The sequence below is a fragment of the Rhamphochromis sp. 'chilingali' genome (assembly GCF_963969265.1).
Source record: "Rhamphochromis sp. 'chilingali' genome assembly, chromosome: 20".
Taxonomy (NCBI): Eukaryota; Metazoa; Chordata; class Actinopteri; order Cichliformes; family Cichlidae; genus Rhamphochromis; species Rhamphochromis sp. 'chilingali'.
Window position 1 is genome coordinate 23,691,504 of NC_137947.1, and position 19,042 is coordinate 23,710,545.

Below are 19,042 nucleotides of genomic sequence, written 5' to 3' on the forward strand. Positions count from 1 at the left end.
AGATGCAGACTTCCATGTAAAAGATAAATAGAGTCCTTTTTTGTTTTGTTTACATTGGATTATCCAGCTGAATATTGTGCTTTAAACAACTTACATCGCTTCAGCTAAACATGTTTTGCAGGAAACGAGAGACAGCCGGTCCTGTCATGAACACATACTGTATAGTCCCAAGCTAAAGCACCAACAACAGTGACCGTTAATCTAAATGCAAATTATAACTTCTGCTTATTCAAAACAGCTGGTGAAATGTGCTGAGTGAAGGTTTTAGGGGACTATATGTACAGTAAGCTATTCATTCATTCTTAAACCTGTTTCTTGGAGGTGATTCAGGTCTCTGGTTCTCAAACCAGTGATTGTGTTTTGATTGGCTATTTGGCCACATTGCCTTTGCTCCCTCTGCACATCATCAAAGCCATTCATCATTTGTTGATTAGGTGTCTTCAACCTCTATAGTGGACTTATCTCTAAGTCATCACCTTGCAAAATAAAAAAATTATTGTGTGCTTAAAACTGCTGGCTTCATTCAGCAAACTAACCAAGTCACATTTAGTCAAACACATTAGTCATTGTACTATTTGTTGCCAACAGTGAATTTATTGATTAGTTACTCACAGTCTTCCCAAACCAACCTAATACAATCAGTGTCCATGTTCTGTCCGGCCCACTCAGAAATTCAGTTTCCACTGCTATAAAACAGAGAAATGTTGGTGACAACTTGTTTTAAAAATTATTTGAATGATTCATTAATTATCTAAGCAGCAGATTCTTTTTCTGTCAAAATCTGACCTTGAGTAATCATTTGACCTTTCACTGAATAGTGTGAGTCACAAGTTATCTTAGAGCTTCAAAATTAGCCATTTATAGCTGTTCTGGCATTTAGTAAATCATCATCAGTAAGTCATTTTAAAAACACAACTATCAATAAAAATGACATAACCTCATTCTGTATCATTATGGATATTTTTAGTTTTATGGTCTTTAAAGCAGACCTGTCTATTTCTGTTAAATTTGTAATGTTACAATGGCGACTGCTCAACTAATGATAGAGGCATATCAGAATCAGACGAATATGTAGAAGTAATGAGCCAAAAGCTCAAGTTTCAGACTGCTCTAACTTGCTCCATTTCACATACTTTTTTTCCTACTCTTGAGTATGCATGATGTCACTGAGTCTAGATAATATTGTCATTACAGACCCATCCACCTGCTATTGAGCCTGTGTTTTTTATCAGGGATAGCCAATCAGAAGAATGTTGCGTTAAAGATGAGAACTAAAATACAGATGCTGGATGAAATGAGGGACTGTACCAAGGCCCAGTATAAGATTAATCGGGATTGTTTTGAAATAATAATAGACTAGAGTCCAAGAGTAGCAAGAAGATCTTGATAGATTGTACTGTGAATCTCTACATTTTATTAAAAATCCAAAGTCTCTGATAACTTACAAAAACCAATATTGGTTTATCTTTCTCTATGAAGCGATATTATTTAACACTATTGGACGCCTCTTTGTTGCCATATCAATAGTTACTAGCTATGATTGGCCTTTTTTGATGTGACTAGAGTTCTGACAGATGTGGGGACAACAGTGTTTTGTTAGACATGGAATTTACAGGAAGACCTTAAACTTAAACATGGCTATAGCTATTGGTGAATTTAAATCATCATATGGATTGCAGAAAAGGAGACATTTCATTATTTTTTTTAGAGGCCACTAATGTTTTATGTTATTTGTTTATTGCATATTAATTGTATGTATGTAGACCTTGTATTTTTTGTTGTATTTGTGGTATTTTGGGGATATATGTCTAAAAGTTGCATTGGCCAAATCTCCCTTGCAAAACAGATTTGATTTCAAAAGAACTTCCTAAATAATGCTAAATAAATAAATAAACAAACAACAGACTGCAGAAAGCTTATTTTAAATTTAAACGAATCATATGTTGCAAATTTGATGGAACAGTTTCTTTGATTGACAGATACTACACCTCCAGTCTTTACGTTACCCACCAGGTGTCAGTAGCCTACATGTCACTAATGTACTGCATGGTGCAAAAGCAGACAAAGAGTATACCTGGATCCCCACCATTTATACATGCCAGTGGATTAACTAAGCACAAACTGGAACCAAATGTGCCACAGCATGTTAGAAATTATAACGCTGAAGCTGCAGACAAACTGGTTCTCAATAAAAAAAAACAACATTTGCTTCTTTGATACTTAAAATGATCTTAAGACAGTTTAACTGCGCTAGATGACTAAGTGCTTTCTACGAAACATGACTAAGAGCATGAAGTAGTCTGAGCTGAAAGAGATGCTTTGATCAGTGCCCTACTTTTCTTGGGCTAAAGAGGCGATGAGGCGGAGGGAGATGCACGCGAGAGGCAGGGAGGGGGGCGGTCCTACGTGTCCTCCTCCCCAGTCTTGCGCTCAGTGGTGTGCAGCATTTGAACAGAGGCAGACAGGGGAAGCAGAATCAGTGGCTAGACATGACCTTAGAATAAATTTGAGGAGTAACCCGATGGTTTCAAACCACGGACCTTGAACATCTGGATTTCCCTTCGTATTGGATATTTAATTTAAAAGGAGGTGTTGGAGGAATATCTCCCCTCAGCGTTGGACTCTATCTACCAGTTCCTCAGCATAAAACCATACCTGGCGCAGGTCTCAGAGTCTCCTTAATCTTATTTGTAGATAGACAGCGAGCCCGGCTGGCGACACATTAGAGTATCTTTATTTAAAGCGCTTTAACAGAAAATGTGAATCCCTGCCTTCTCCGTGAGGGAGCCGAAACCCCGTCGTTGGCATCTGAAACAGCTGGCTTGTGTCTAGAAAATTGTGGATTAACGATTTTTTTTACCCCTTATCCAAAGGAACCTCGGACGTCTTTCAGTGGCCTGTAGCCACAATGAGCGTCGATTTAATTGAATTAACTACATGAGCGGTGTCAAAAGAAACGCGTTTCTCTCCGATTTAAAAAGGGAAAAAACCCATATCTGCTGAAATAAACGGCGCCAGGAAAATATGGAAAACGAGGTGTTCACTCCTTTGCTGGAGCAGTTCATGCTCACACCTCTGGTCTGCTGGGTAAGCTCCCTAATTAGCTATTCAGATGTGTCTTGAGCTCGCCAATTAATCACCCCATGCTGTTCTTTTATTGATTATCTATTGTCCCCTTTTCAGGTGAAGACGGTCGGACACTCGACGGTGACCGATGGCACCAAATTATCGGAATATATTGAATTAGTGGATGGGATTTACCTGAATGAGATAATGCTTGAGATGTAAGTAGTTTGCGGCACACATCCAGAAATATTACCCATCATTGCATTAACAAGGGTTACATGGTTAAACCGTACCCATTCTGTGTGGTTATATGTATGCTTTTTGGTCAGTAAACGGGGTCTGTGGGTGTGGAGGAAGGTCAAAGTGGTACTCACCCTGGGGTTTTTTCGTGGGGTCATCCCCTCATGAGCAAATTAAGCAACTGCAGCCTCTGTCCGGCGCTTAAAATGAATGTAGGCTAAACACAAAGGGACCTTGTATTGGGGTCAATGATGGGTCGCACTGTCAGAAATCTTTGCAGACAGTTATTGTCAGGGGTTCTTTAGAGCTCCGCAGATTGTCTGCAGGCATGTTTGCTGCAAAGATGCGTGCGTGTTTTCTTTTAAGTCATCCTACACTGTCATCTGCAGCCGACTGGAAGACACCCCGCCCCTGGAAGCTGCAGCTTCACGTTTCCTGCTGTGCTGTAAATTAAACTAGAAATAGTAGCCCTAAGAGGAATCCCTGGTAGCAGCACAGAATCTGGATGTTGACTGCACTGCAATGCAGCAGGCCAACATTTGGTTTACATTCAGCTGAAAGGGAAAGACTGCTTATGTATTGGGAGTTCTGTTGATAGTGAGAGAGGTTGGATGTTTGATAAGGCAAAGGAATTTCATGTTCAGTTTGTCTCTTTCCAGTCATAAATATATAAAACATGGCAGAACACCGCTTTCCATTCCTTTGTCTGGCTCCTGGCTGGTACTTCCTGCTAGCAGGACAATTTTTCATATTTTCTGCTAATGCTACACTCCACACTGTCAGCATTTATCCCCCCGCCTGCCTGTCTAAGCACCATTCAACCCAGCCTGCTCCCACTGGAATTGATTTTCACCTCTCAAGAGATTATGTGTTGCATTTTCATGTGACAACTTCTTGCCACATCAGTAGCTCAGGGAAATGTATGGATATTCTAATCTGTCTTTCCATTGTTTTGTGTACAGATTTATGTTAGTAACAAGTGTGTAGTGTTTCAGAAGGATAAATGTGTGGCTGCATTGCATGAGGAGCTGATTAACCCCCCACACGGTTTCCTCTCTTTGGATGGTTTCCTCTTCCTCCTGTCCTGCCTTCTTATAATGTCCTTGACCTCTTGCTGTTCGCCCATCACTCTAAGCTGCCTATCTTGAGGTTTCAACTATCTCTTCCAGCTCTTTTTCCCATGCTTGTTTTCCTCCTCCAGGCTTTTTCTACATGCTGATGTATTCTCCAAATGGCAAGGCCGTCTTTCCTCTTCCACACATAGCTTCATCAAACAAGTCTGCTATATTTTTAGTGCATTTTCCCCCTTATGGGACACACTATGGTGGAAAAAGAAACAGGAAGGATATGGGGGGAAGGGAAGGGTCAGAGGACCAAGGAAGGCAGAAAATGATTTGCCAAAAAGCCAGAGATGAAAAAAAACAAACAACTTTGACATGACAGGAAAGATTTGCAAAAATTGAGCAAGCATTTAACACACAAAAGACAAATTCACATCCCTGGTTTGCTGAGCCACAATGGCAATTCCTCAGTTCTACATATTAACACAAAGGTGTGTGGCCATGTAATTGGTAGGATTTCAGTGTGCAGTAAAATGGAAAGAGCCAGAAGGAAATTTCCTGTGGATGGTTGAGAGCTCTATGCTAAAATGAACCGTGACTGCCTTAGTGATCGCCTGACAGGATACTGGGAATATTCAGTCACAGCCCGCACAGTGTGTTTATGTTTGTGTGTGTCTGCATGCTTTTCTGCAGGGCTTCTGTCTCTGTGTGGGAGTTTGTGTATCTGTGTTTTTTTTTTTTTTTTTCTCTTTTCCCTGTGTATTTGGTTTTGGACTGAGGCAGCTGTTGGTAGTCATCTTGTTCAGCCACCCTCCCACTCAAAGGGCTACAGTATTGGTCAGATTTAGTGTTGGTGAGACTGCTCTTTGTCTGCCTCTCCTGCTTTACAGGCACTGCAGGATTAACTTCAGCTAACTGAAATATCATAAACTCAACTGTATATTACACCTCATGGTTGTAAACTTTGCAGCTGCTGCAGAGCCCTTTGAATAATTGCTATATCATTTTTTTCATTGTCATCCTTTTGTAAATGTAACATGAGCTTATTCAGTATTAAGACCATAAATGTGGTTGAAAGCAATGCGTGGTGTGTGGTTATACTTCCTTCGGCTCCATCTCTCATTAAAAGTAGCTTAGAAACTTCTCCGAATACCTGTAGGTGATAATTAACAGGGCTCCCACTAGAACACTCTTACTCACACATTTAGTTTTTTCCTTTTCTCCTCTGTTGTGACAGCTTGAAACATATTGTAGTGAGTGTTATTGCCTTGCTTGAAATTGATCCAGCTGCACTAAAAAGCTGTACTCTACTGGTGTTACCCTCCAGCTGCTGTTTACATTAAAAACCAGCAACAAAAAAACACCCACTAGCGTTCAGCACAGTTAGCACTGCATTTAGAAGAGTCAATGATATAACTACAAAACTTACATAAATGAGTGGATGGAAGTCGGCATACTTTTATGTTAAAATAAAACATTAATAAATATTGTGTGATCACTTCACATGCATGCCTAATTACACACCTTTGTGGTATTTTATTGGCAACATCAGCTGTTGTAGAGCAAGCTTTAGTATTGCTGTGCGCATGTCTCTATCTAGCACAAAGCAGGAGACATGGCAGACCGGCTGGCAGCAGTTGTCATGAGGACAGCATGGGAGAGCACAGAAAGAGCTGAGAGACCCCAGGATTATCTAACGGTTTGCTGACAGACACCCAGATGGCACCGTGTCCCCTCCCCCTGCCCTCGTGTGACTGACATTACCTAGCCAATTACATCGCCTCCGTAGTGCTGTCGAACCAATTAGTTTTCCCGCCCAGCAAGAAAGCGCCAATTAAATTTTTGTCAGAGTGACAACTGTCCATTTGAATTCTTGGCTTTTTTGCAAAGTCTGTAGACTCGTGCTGGCTCCTTGGCCTGTTCGGTCAACCGGTCAGTCCGTCCTTTTACAGGCTGCAGTTACCTGATTTATTTGAGTGAGACAGACAGTTGATGGAAATCGGGTGCACAACATTTGTCATGTTGGATGTCAGTGCTTTTCTAGCATTGCAAAGCTGTGAGCTTTGCAATGCTAACTTTGCAATGCTAACAACTTTAAACTAGAAAAGATGTTCAAAAAACTGGCTGCTAATTTTACTGAAGTAGCTACAAGTGTAAAGTAGTAAAGCATATGTGAGAAATGGAAAGAATGCGGTTCCACATGTTCTGTGGTCAGTACTTCTGTTTATTATTCAGACAGATCAGTGCATGTCTGTAAGTCTGTCTGAATGGGTGCACATATGGGAAAGAGAATGTGAGAAAATTGAGCGTAACTACCAGCTGTCAGAATTTTCATCTGCATATTTTTTTCTCAGTGTATTTCAGTACACTTTGTTTGTACTGTTGTAACAGCCATTGAGGTCTGCCGTAGATAATCAACTTAAAATTACAATTTAAATGGATGTAAATTCCAGCATTGGCTGGGTTTTACTGTGTGAAGTCATATGTGCACCAATCTAATACTTTACTTGAAACAAAGCTCTGTTGCATGTTGATACATGTCTTTTGTTTTTTTGTCATATTTGTCTTTACAATTTTTACTCAGGAATCACACCCAGGTATTATTGCACCTCTGCTCTTCTCTAGTTTTTTTTTTTTTTTTTTTTTTTTAGCAAACTAGAACAGCTAAGAAAAAATACTACAAGTCATGCAATACCAATAGGTCTCAGAGGGGTAAATATTTCAATAGGGTCAAATCTTATGTTCTTTTTCTTCTGCTGTCTCTCTTCATCATTTACCAACACTTACAGATCCTGCACCACATGCTCTTAGTCTGTTTCTCCCGTCTTTCCTCCAGCTGGCATCTCCATCTCTCCACTTCCTTTTCTGTCCACACCTCAGCACTCCTCTCACTCTCATTTCTCTCTCCTGTTTTCTTTTGAGCAGCACGTTGAAGCCTTTGTTAGCTTTCTCTGGGGCTAGTTACAGCAGACATAGTTGAAATTCCTGCTGGATTGGAGAATGGAGGCAGACAAATGTGCTGCTGGGTTGTTAAACTGTTTGATTTCCCTCCTGCTCCTGGCTGGAGTGTGGGCTCCATCCTTCAACATCAAAGTGTTCGCCTTGGATCTCAACTCTCATAATCATCATTGTGTCATTCTCTCTGTGCCCGGCGAGCAGGGGGATGTGTATCATATCAGGAAGGAAACGGCAGCTGTGACCTTGGGAGGACAAAACTTTAACAAGGCTGTGTTAATATGAGGCACTCCAAACCTCGGAAACAAGGACGTTTAACCCCAAAGGAATCATCGTAGAAATTTAATCGCAGAGTTTTTCACTCTAGCAGTGCAGAGTCATTTGACTTACAATTACCCGACTCTTAAAGTATAGTATTTAAGTTTGCTGCTGCATAGCATTTAGCATGACTATGAATAAATTGCTGCCCATCACAATTTAATACTGAACTTTTGAATTCCACTACCGATGCTATTTGCCACCATTTCAAATGTTCATTTTGGCAGCTTTATATCAGATTTTTATTAAAGGTAGCTGTTAATTTGCTGGTGCTGCTATTTGCAATTAATGCAAACTCAACATTTCCTCCATCTGTTACTTATTTCTATCCCTTCAGCGGCTCAGGGATATAATCCCTTCTGTTCAATGAAAGACTTATGGGGTGAAACATCTGCAGGAATTGTTGAGTTTCATTAACAGCAGCTTAACACTGAGAATTAACAGCAAAGTAAAATTAATCATCGACCAGGTAAAACAATTTCTGTTCCAAAGAGTGACCCATAGCAGAATGATTGAAGTGTGATTTATGTTAGAAAGATTCATTCTCTATATTGACAGTGGATGTGTCTAAATAAGGTGCGAACCCTTCTCAAATGAATTAATAATTAATCTTATTTAAAAGTTTCTCTTTTGCAAATGTGTGTTTGCAAAAAAGTACTTTTTATACTTTTTGACAGATAGTGTGTAGTCCTGCGGCAGAACTCCACCTTCACTATCGTCGACTGAAAGTAGCAACACTAGACCTTACTTTGCTCTGAGGCCTTGAGGAACCAGTGCTTCACCTCCTACACATTTCCAGTTTGAGCAGTTAGTCCTTCATTATGCAGATAAACTGCAAGATAGATGACTAACCTTGGAAGGACTTTCCTCAGCACCTCCAATCCAGATTGGTAGGAATGAGTTCAGCTACAATCCTTGTGGGTACACGGAAGACAGGAAGAGGCCCTGTGGTAACAGAAAGACAAAGACGGAAAAGAAACGACTCCATGAAAAACCAGGACAAGGAAATGGGGCGATGAGAACTCGGTGTGTTTAAGCACTACAGTTTCCGTGAGAAAAGGTGAAGAATGAGAGAAGAGGATGCAGTCCACATCTGTAAAGAGTGGTGGATGTTACTTTGTTCCCAGCATCTTGCACTCCCAGTATTCTAATGGGGTAAAGTAATATAATCTGCATTGCAGCCCAAGTTAAAAATAACCTAATGGTGCAGTGACATATGATGCTCTAGAATCACCGTCTGATTCCTCACTAATTTGAGATTAATTGGATTTATAAGAGTATGTGTTACCTCCTGCCTGTGCTTACTGTACTTCAAAGCTTCTGTTTGGAAGTGCAGTCAGTGTAATGATGCACTCCAAAATCTAAAAGATAAGTGCTGATTTCCTCATTTTATAGCTGACTTGTTAGTATGGATCATTGTTAATAACTTTCTTTGCTTTCATAGTAAGTGTGATGTTTTAATGAAGGTATCCTATTTATTTACTATTCATTAATCAATTCCCTAATATTTGACCGATATTCCTACATGTCCACAAATATTGGATTAGTGTCCGACAGAATGAAGTCTTGACTATGCTCCATTGTGGACGTGGACAGCTGGAGACCCAACAAGCATGCAATGATTCCTGTTATCCTCCTTGGAAATGCGCTGCCTGGGGCGGATGCGTCGTCGGTGCATTGTAATGTAAATTCCCTGCGGACAAAAAACAGGCAGGCACCTGGGTGTGCACAAAATTTACGCCGTTCAGATTCAGGTGGATTCGTGTTTACTCACAGACAAGGAAAGTCGAGGCTTCAGATCACAGAAATACAAGTGGTAAATATGAGCTTCCTCCAAAGGGTATTTGGACTCGGGAGGAGCTCAGTAATTTTGGAGTGTCTCAAAGTAGTACTTATACTCCCTCGCACTGAAAGTAGCCGGGATAAATGGTAGAAAAGAGTATCATTTTCTATCAGCCTGTTGGTTAACAGTTCTACAAGCCATATAAGGTCTAGATCTGTGTTACTGGGTTGGTTGCATGCCCTCAGTGGTATTTGAACCAACTGGTTTAAAATTTTGACATCTTAAAGGCTTCTGCTGTTTCTTTGTGCTTCTGAGTGGTGGAAAAAACAAACCGAGGGCGTGTCAGACAGCCTTAATTCTTTACACCGACCTGAAATTATCCTGAACCAAACCGTCAGCCTTAACACGGCTGCTAATAAGAGCTCATCCCCCAGATTTCTTTCACTGGCCTCCTGTGTATGTTTGTCTTCTCTCTCACATGGAGGCACAAACACACCCCTCCTGCTGTGTTTGGACAGTACAGCTCACAATCTCCATCTCCAGCACGTGGCCAAATGGGGCCTGGGCTTTGTGTGTGCGCGCATTTAGGCTGCTTTCTGTATTGGTGTGTGTACGGGCATGTGCCTGGCTGCCCACGTTGACTCTAATGTAGCCTGTCATATATAGGCTAACACTACTCTCTAACCTACCCAGCCAATCAAAGCTTGCAGATGAGAGGAGGAAGCCCAGTGGCCGCCTGCTCTGCATAAGGCTGCAGTGCCTATCGACGGCAACCATGAACCGACTTATTGACTGGCCGTCTGGCTGACTTGCTGACTAGTTGTCTGTGTTGCTGCCTCTTGAGCTGGCTTTGCCTGTTCATCCTTAATCTGTTTGTCTATTTAAAGTCTTAGGTTTATTGTATCAGCAGGAACAGGGAGGGGGAGGCAATAAGTTGGATTTTCTTTTCTTTTTTTTTTTTTTTTAACTGCTGTTAAGCCCCCGTATTTAGTCGCCCGCTGATCCACAGGGGTGTCAGCCTGTCCCAGACTAGTAACATCAGAGATTGTGCAGGAGAAATGAGTAGTGGATTGCATGTTATTGTCATGAGATGGTGACTGCCATGTTGTCAGCTGAGCGTGATGATGATGATGGAATGCATGAATAGTAACAACATTTTTTTTTCTCTTCCTTTTCCCCTTCTCCAAGTATTTCTCACACACCTCGTTCACCACATTACCCTCCTCGCACTGATAGGATTACAGCTTCCTCTGTGCTTTTTAATTAATGGGTTAAATAGACCCCCTACTATGGACCTCGAAAGGGGCTGTGTGTGCATGTGGAGGGGAGAGATGGCAAGGTCATGTGACTTCGTTTAGCACGGTATTAAAAAGAGCCGTGTGTGTGTGTGTGTGTGTGTGTGAGTATTTCAGGGTGGAGGCTGTTGAAAAGCCGAATTAACACATCCACACTGCAGCCATTTGAGAGAGAGACTTTTCATATAAACCCAAGACTTCTAAATAAATTCATAAATGGGTCTAAATTGATAACTGGAGTCTTTATATTACTGTGTATTAAGCAAGTATGCTTTGTTTTGTTTCTATTAGAGGTATATTTAATGGTGCTCAGTGCAAGGAGAATGTAATGGTGGTAAAACAAGAAAAGGATTTAACCAGTCACCAATGAATGAATGTTGCTGAAGATAAATACAACCCTTGACATTCAGCGTCTTCTTCTAAACAGGAAAAATAAATCTTGATTATATCTTTGTAATCAAATTATGAGCTGTGCAGATAGACATTCCTTTGCGATTCTTGGGTGTTTCAGAAGCAGTCATGCACACACATGCATGACGACACATGTGCTGCACACTACATGCATGCATGCATACATTTATAAGCAGTCAGGATCCTTCTCAGGCGCAAGGCAGCCATGTTGACCCTCATAAATAGGTCATGGAGCATACACACTGAGGTTTAAAGTGCATATCACGATAATCAGAGCTGCTCTCTGGCATTGTTGGTGTAAGGCATGATGGTAAGGAAAATACCACGACTTAATTACTTGGATATGTTTCCCTTATGGAGGATAGGAGGTATTTTACTTTATATAGCTATAACACATGGAAGCTGAATGGTGAAATGGTTCATCATTTTGATGGATCATCAAAATGTGTTGCCTCAAATATTGTTAAGTAAATTATTTCATTATTTTTATCTATAGGAACAGCAAAATTAATGTGTGGCAAGTTTGTTAAAATGAGTTAAGTTTAGTATAAAATGTAGCTGGTTAATTATCGGTTTAAAATTAAATTAGCATGAGTGTTAAATTGCATTTCACTTTAAAGTGACGTGTGTGTGTGTGTGTGTGTGTGTGTGTGTGTGTGTGTGTGAGTGAGATCTATTGGCCTTAGCGGATGTGGTTCTGTTTTACTTAGTCTTATGCAAAAAAAGTTTTCACGAGGCTCCTAAATACACCCTTACTGTTTCAATATGAATTAAGAAAGTAAGGAGCATCCAGGTGCTACTGATGTATTGCAATTAATAAACTGATCATTAGCAAGTGTGAACACCTTTTAATAAAGCAGATGATTTGGCAGTTCATTTGTCTATTCATCATTGAAGTTGTGAAGTTGTTAACACAATACCACAATCTTTTAAGGGATGGAAGATTGTCTGAGAAATTCACTCCAAGTTCAGACTGTGCAATGCACAGAGGAACCGCTAAAAATCCAGAGCTATGTCTCGGACACCACAAGCATTACTCATTAAGAAGGGTTGACAGAAAAACATGGCAGCACAGCTCAGGTTTGCATCAACAAACCACAATGTGTGGAACAATGACCTTTGGACAGATGTAATGCACAGTACCATGTTTGGTAAAATCAAGAACAGCATATCAGAAGCACGGTAGTGGAGGGGTGATGATTTGGCCTTGTTTTGCATCCACTGGCTCTGGCCAGCTTGCAGTGAATGACTTGACCGTGAACCGCTCTGTTTACCAAGTATTCTAGAGTTAAATGTGACATGTGTCCCAAAACTAAATGTTGGCCCAAATTGGGTCATGAAAAACAGGACAGTGATCCTGAGTATGCCGGCTAATGAGCTGTGCATAAAAGAAAGCCTACAGGCCTCAGTTGAGTAAACTGAAGTAATGCTGTGAAGAAGAACGAGCCAAAATTCCTTCACAAGAATGTGAGAGACTGATAAAGTCTTACAGAAAACAATTACTAAAGTTAAGGGTAATAAAATAAATAAATAAATAAAAAAGTAAAGATTTCTGCAAACCATTGACTCATCGGGTGGACTTTTAGTGGAACTTTTAGTGGGATTACTGAAGGAAATGCTGCCCATCTAAAGCTACACTCATTATGTAGAACAAATAAACTGTATGAAAAGTATTTGAGACAAATGTTACAGCAATATATAGATGCATTTGGCATTAGCAAATGTGAAATTAAGACTTTCTCTCTAGTTGCTCAAGGGCTGCCATTTTGTCATCGCCTCAGTTCTGTGACTCAAGGAAACTGGAATTTCCCTCAGGGGATCAGTAGATATCACATTAAATACACAAGACTTGTATAGTATCAATCTTTTTAACCTCTAACTAGCTGGTTGAACTTCTTTTTTCTCTCCCTCCAATCAGTGTCGTTTATCCTATCAAAGAACTTTATTGTTAAAACCTGGGAGATTATTAGCCATAAATGATGCAGACTCTGAGCTTGACAGCAGGTCAGCATGTCAGGCTTTCCAATGATGGGAGGATACAAGTTGCTAAGGATTTGTCTGATTAATTATCTTACCAGTAGACTTAATTGGTGAATGTTTGTAATTAGGCTTGGTAACATTCACAGATGTGCAAATTGTTTGGATTGCTATCAGTTACTATGTGAAATGGTTCTGTGTGGATGTGGAATGTTTGGCTCCTTAAAACGTGTTGACGCCTGTGATAATATAAGTTGTGATGCATGCGCCGTTTAACATCCCTTAGGCAACACTCACCGAGGGCACACAGCCTCTTGACTCTGCAGGCAGCATGAAGGCAATGATCACAGTTAAATGTCACAGAACTGCTGATATACAACGCCTCAGTGTAGCCTAGTGGGTATCAAATGTTTTCTGACATTCCCCAAATCGAAGTAAAACATGTAGTAAGCAAAAGGAAGCTCTTGTTTGTGCATTTTCCCTGAAAGTGATTATAAAATTAATTTTGCTTCAAACTTTGGTGCCACTAATGTTTTGTTGGTTGTGGTTTCTTTTAACATTGTTATGGCACTCTGTTTATTTAAGCAAGGGTCTACTGTCACTCTACGGCTTATATACAGAGCCATTCTATTACATAAAGCAATGATACAATGGCAATTCTTAGAAACAAAGAAATCTTCACCTGATATTTATCTTTGCTACAAACTTGGATTGTTGAATAACCCTTATTCCATTTCTCCTACAGAAATCCCAAAGCCACAGTGCAGCGCACCAACAAGAAAGTGAACAATGACTCCACACTGCGCATCCAGAACCTTTCTATTCTCATCAGGCAGATTAAATCCTACTATCAGGTAAGATTTTACTACTTTGCTTTATCAGAAGTTAAAAGTAGCCACACTGAAGTGATTGTTAGGAGCTATTTATTGCAGATATGTCATAAAAATGTGTGGATTTAGTGATAAGGGTCAAAATCCCTTAAATTTAGCTCTTCATACATACCCCATGTTCCTTTATGCCTAAAACAGGAGTTGGCTTTCACCACCTTTCACCACCAAAAATGTATCAGTTAACACACTCGTCAAGTTTAGCTCAGCATACACACAAGCTCATGCCACATAAAGAGTTGGCTGTATAAACGGAGATGTATTTGCAGATGTGTATGTGAGTGATGTGGTATCAGCCTCCATCCAGATGTCAAAAGTAGCCCAGTAAATTTAAAGAGACGTCAGGAATGTAAAACAGTGATGTGGTTACTCGTCTATAGTGTCTGCTATATATTTTTAACTTAAATCTGCTTATGTACCATTTCCGTCTTGAACAATTTTCTTAATTTTAGAGAGTTTCATCCGACAGTGAGAAAAATAAGGCAGTTGTCCTGATATTGATTCATTCTGTGTAAATGTCCTAGAAAAATGAGGAAATCTAACTTACTGCCTAAAAGATACTCTTATAAACTTTGGTCAGAGGTTTGAAGTTGATATAAGTAGACCAAGTTACGCATACTGAAGTAGATTACTGCTTAGCATGTTATCAGGTCTATATACGTTTCAGTTTCCGTTCATGGTTAATCATTACTTGTGAATCTACAGTCTTTGCAGTTGATCATATCAGTAAATAAAGGCTCACACTTATTAAAAATTTTATCAAATACTGCAACAGTATAGTATACTGCTGAGTTACTGTCTGCTGCTCGTCAAATACATTTCATTGCAGTGTTGACCCTGTGCTAACTTCCATATGACAAAACTGAAAACACGTGTGGTGAACTGGTCACAAGCAGTAAATCCCACTAATGCTGTGATATATTTGATATATTTGTGCATACTCAACCTGGATAATCTCTTGACTGCTTGCATATGTGGGACAACACATGGTTGATTTGTGTCGAACAACTTTGGTTTGCAGCCCACTTCCAAGTGCGGATGCCAGATATTTGAATCTGTAATCCTCCCCTATCTCTGTGGTAGAGTGTACATTTTTTCTCTGCTTATCAGTGCTCTGTATCTCACATATAATATAAAGTTTAGTTGGCATAGAATGATATTTTCAGCTGAATTAATGCACGACACAAAATGGTCTGAACACTTTTTGATATTCTTTAACATATGTTGAGACACCCGGTGTTTCCAAGAAATACTGGTGAGCATGACAGTCATGTATTTTTATGTATCATGCAGTTTAAATTCAAGGTGTTAAGATGAGGTAGGGTTACTTGATTTCAGTGGGGTTTTTTTGTTTTTTGTTTTTTAAAGTGGATGTTCTTTAACTTGAGATAAATTCATGTATCTAAAAGGACAGAACACATTAATCAGCATTTCTGTGAAACTACCAGTGTCACCCAGCGTTCCTGTGGCAAGATGTTTTTAAAGGTGCTTTGTTTTTTGTAATCTTTGGAAAACAGTTTTGTAATACAGGTTGATTTATTGCCCAACCTCAAATGCATAAGTTGCCCCATGGTAGGTTGCTGTTACGGTTGTGTAGTTTAGCGTGCTGTCCCACAGCATTCCTCAGTGTCTGCTCCGTATTGTTTATAACGGTTATGCATGTGTGTTGTGAAACCTGCAAGGTTGACAGATTCGCAGAGAATATGATTCACATTGTTGCTGGAACTGTGTTTATGGTAATCAGGAGTTGTGTGCGCAAACATGCTGTTGCAACAGTGCAATGAGTTTAGGAATGCCGATCTAGCCAAGCAGTCAACCTGATAGACACAAATTCCCACACTACAGGTTTAGGATTGACTTGTATCCTCATGGGTTGTGAGTGTGCTGGGCTTGTGTAAGAATTAGTCATTAAAACTGCCATTTCTAATTTCTGTTGCAAAGTCTGTTGTGCAGACTTTTACATTATAAGGCCACAAAAGCTCCAGTGGGCATCTTTAAAAGGACTTGCCAAATTATGTGCCATAGAATCAATGTGTGCCAGTTTCCTCTGAGGTTGATTAATGACTAGCAGAGTAAATGAATGATGAGATGACAGGAAGTGTTAATGACATTAACTGGAAGTGACCCAATCTATCCTGTTTTTTAACATCCTGGATTTAGGCTTCAATAACGCCCCCATCTTCCGGGAGGTAGATTAAAAATATATGTATTTAGTTGAGTGCATGCACAATATACAGATATCTGATTTACTTTACGTTGCATTTGTAGTAAGGTTTGTCATTTTTCCAAGGTGTTCAGCACAGGATGCAGCATGTGCTTCCTGCTTATTTATATTAATTAAAAAACATCCTTTTCTGAAAAATTTAGCTTTTTGTGATTTAAGATTTAAGTACTGACCCTGCCTACTTGTGAGGGATAATTTGTTGCACTAATATGAGACAAATTCAGTTCAAGACCTTGCTAATGTAAGTAAACGGGTGTTGTTTTGGGTGTATATAGTACTGTGTAATCTGTGTGGTCGTTAGCTTTACGTGAACGTTGTAAGGCAACAATGCAACTCTTGTAGGGCCATGGCGTTTGATTAATCATCCCTGTTTGTATGGGTGTTGTTCTTTTGACCTCCTAGTCACGCCATTGTTCAGCCACTTGTGTCTGCAGCCGCAGACTCTCGGAGACCACCTACAGGCTTAAATCCCTCAAAGTTCCCTGCTGTCCTTGTTGTGTGTCTGACTGCCCCTATGATGACCTATTAGGGATTTAACTGACAACGGAAGGGTTATGTGTAGGATGTAATTACCTATTTAAGTGAGCATTTTAATCATTTTGATTTGTGTGGTTTTGGACATATGTTATCTTGATTTTTTTTTTTTTTTTTTTTTTAAATGAAGTTCATATTTAGTTCATTAGCAGCTTAAAAGAAATAAAACTAAAGTGTCTATGAGGCTGTGTGTATTGTATTTAATAAAAAATAGTGAGTCTGAATGAGATTAATTCTATATTTGTTTAGATGAAAATGAAAAGCACTTTTTTTTTGTTTCAATCTCTAATAATAGCGAAACGGTTTGTGTGTGCATGTGTTCTTTCTGTGGGGAAGCACGTTGGATGTTAAATTAATCAGTGGGTTAAAGATTAAACAGTCATACCTGTTGAGCATGCTAGGCTTTTCTTCCCCTGCAGCGCTGTTCAGAAATTGAAAAGCAGTTCATACGTATACCATATTTTCTGATTATGCTCCTCAGCAGAGTTTCAGAGCCATCCTGCAAAATATGTATCCATGTATAAATATATATGATCATACTATATTTGCACACATGCACAGTTTGCGCACTAGGCCACAGTCTTCTGGAGCAATGAGGAGGAAAATGACTTTGATAAATGGCTTTTCTGTGGTTTCCATTTCCTCTTACTGGTTTCACATTTCCAGTGACACATGGAAGAAGATGGTACCTTTCAGGTCCTAGGCTAATGGTGTTAGCAGCTTTATATTTACTGCAGCACTCAGCACTTTGGACGAGGATGCAGCATGCTTGGCTGCTTCCTACGATTCAATAAATTGATCTTGATCTTTGAGTCTGTGTAGTGGAGCATTGGAGGAACTCTGAGTAATTCAGCAACAAGAACTCAAGGCAGTTCAGAGAAGCTTTTTAAACAGACGTGCCCCGGTGACTGTGCTGTCGTCTTTATAAGCAGCACAGCAGCACATGTCCGGGAGGAAGGAGGAGGGAAGGACTTTATTTGGTCAGTCAGCAAGGGTTCAAATTTAATAATCTCCTCGTGTCAAGAGAAATGCAGTTATTAACTTTTTTGATAGCAGGCAGTTGCATACCTGGGATTTTCCTTTGTCCCTTTCCTCATCCCTTTGCCTCTAGGAGATGTAATCCTAGGAGCGTGTGTGTAGAAGCTGCGAGAAGTGAGCAGGCAAACAAGAAATTCAGTAATAACGGCTTTCATTTCAAAGTATCCCTGTCTTGGGCTGTGTTTGAGTATGAGGGTTGTCTTTCAGTGTCGTGTCATATTTGTGAGTCTTTGTCTCGGTTATTGTTCTGGTAAAGTAGATTCTGTAGGAGGAGGTTGATGTCTAGACGGGCTTCAGGCTTTGATTTTTAGAATCTGGTGAACATATCAAGGTTGAGCGTGTGTGTGTGTGTGTGCCTTTTCATGTGAATTTAATGTTGTGAAGAAGCAGACATGGTGATTGCAACACAAGTAAGCAAGGGGTGGAAATTTTCATTCTGGTAATTATTGCATTGCTTTTGAGTAGAATATCAAGTTTCCTGGTACAGAGTCCACTGACTTTTCCATTGCACTGATGGTCAGTCCAAATATAGGCCAGGCCTCTTTTTAATTTAGTGGCCTTGGTTTGGCATTCTTAAGTGGGATGTAAGATGGAGCCTTCAGCTGAACTGAAGTCTTTGTGCATGTACTTTTCTCAAAGCTAAGTGAATCCCTTTGTCCTGGTTTATGAAACTCTGGCTCAGACACCATGTGGTGTCATTCATAGTCGAACGTAATCATTCAAACTGATGGAAGGGATTATAATTTTTTTCCCTCAAGTTAGGAAAGTGTATATACTTTTGTAGTTTTTCATAAAAATGTATAAATGGCACACAAATTATTGCAACTTGCATTGATTTACTTTATTTAGTGCACAGCAACATTTTGCTTCTATCCTTTGAGTTTTAGACGTTACATTTGAAAATAAGAGTGTTTTTGTCCCCTGTTTGCCTCTGCTTTGGTTTGGGGTGTGGTTTAAAGGCTGGGAGCTCTGTTTTGACTCTTTAAAGAGTAACAGAGGACACCATTGATGCAGAGTGTGCCTGGCCCCAAAGCTCTGCAAGGTTTTTTTTTTTTGGTTTTTTTTTTTGCAGACTAATTCACGATAACGTTGCATGTTTAACGGTGATCTGTAAGCACTTTACCAGCGAGCAGCAGTTCTAAAGTCCTTTCAAACCCTTTATTTCACATTTTCTCTTTGCTGTTGTTTCAAAAGAGCATTTGGTGTTTGAATTTGTAATCCAAGCTTCAGATCTTTTATCCATCAGCTAAACC

The 19,042-nt window shown here is 39.8% G+C and overlaps 1 protein-coding gene across 7 annotated transcripts in view; it reads left to right on the forward strand.

Moving 5' to 3' along the window:
- Positions 1–2,434: 2,434 nt before the first annotated feature.
- The window catches only part of ccdc88ab (coiled-coil domain containing 88Ab), a 63,125-nt gene continuing 46,517 nt past the window's right edge, over positions 2,435–19,042 (forward strand). For all 7 annotated transcript variants that reach the window (XR_013970090.1, XM_080869138.1, XM_080869143.1 and 4 more), the window contains exons 1-3: positions 2,435–3,087; positions 3,184–3,284; positions 13,852–13,960. Coding sequence is in view for 6 of the 7 variants with exons in the window: in XM_080869138.1 (XP_080725264.1) it covers positions 3,025–3,087; positions 3,184–3,284; positions 13,852–13,960 (273 nt within the window). In the remaining variant the exon portion in view is untranslated. The remainder of the gene's footprint in view (positions 3,088–3,183; positions 3,285–13,851; positions 13,961–19,042) is intronic.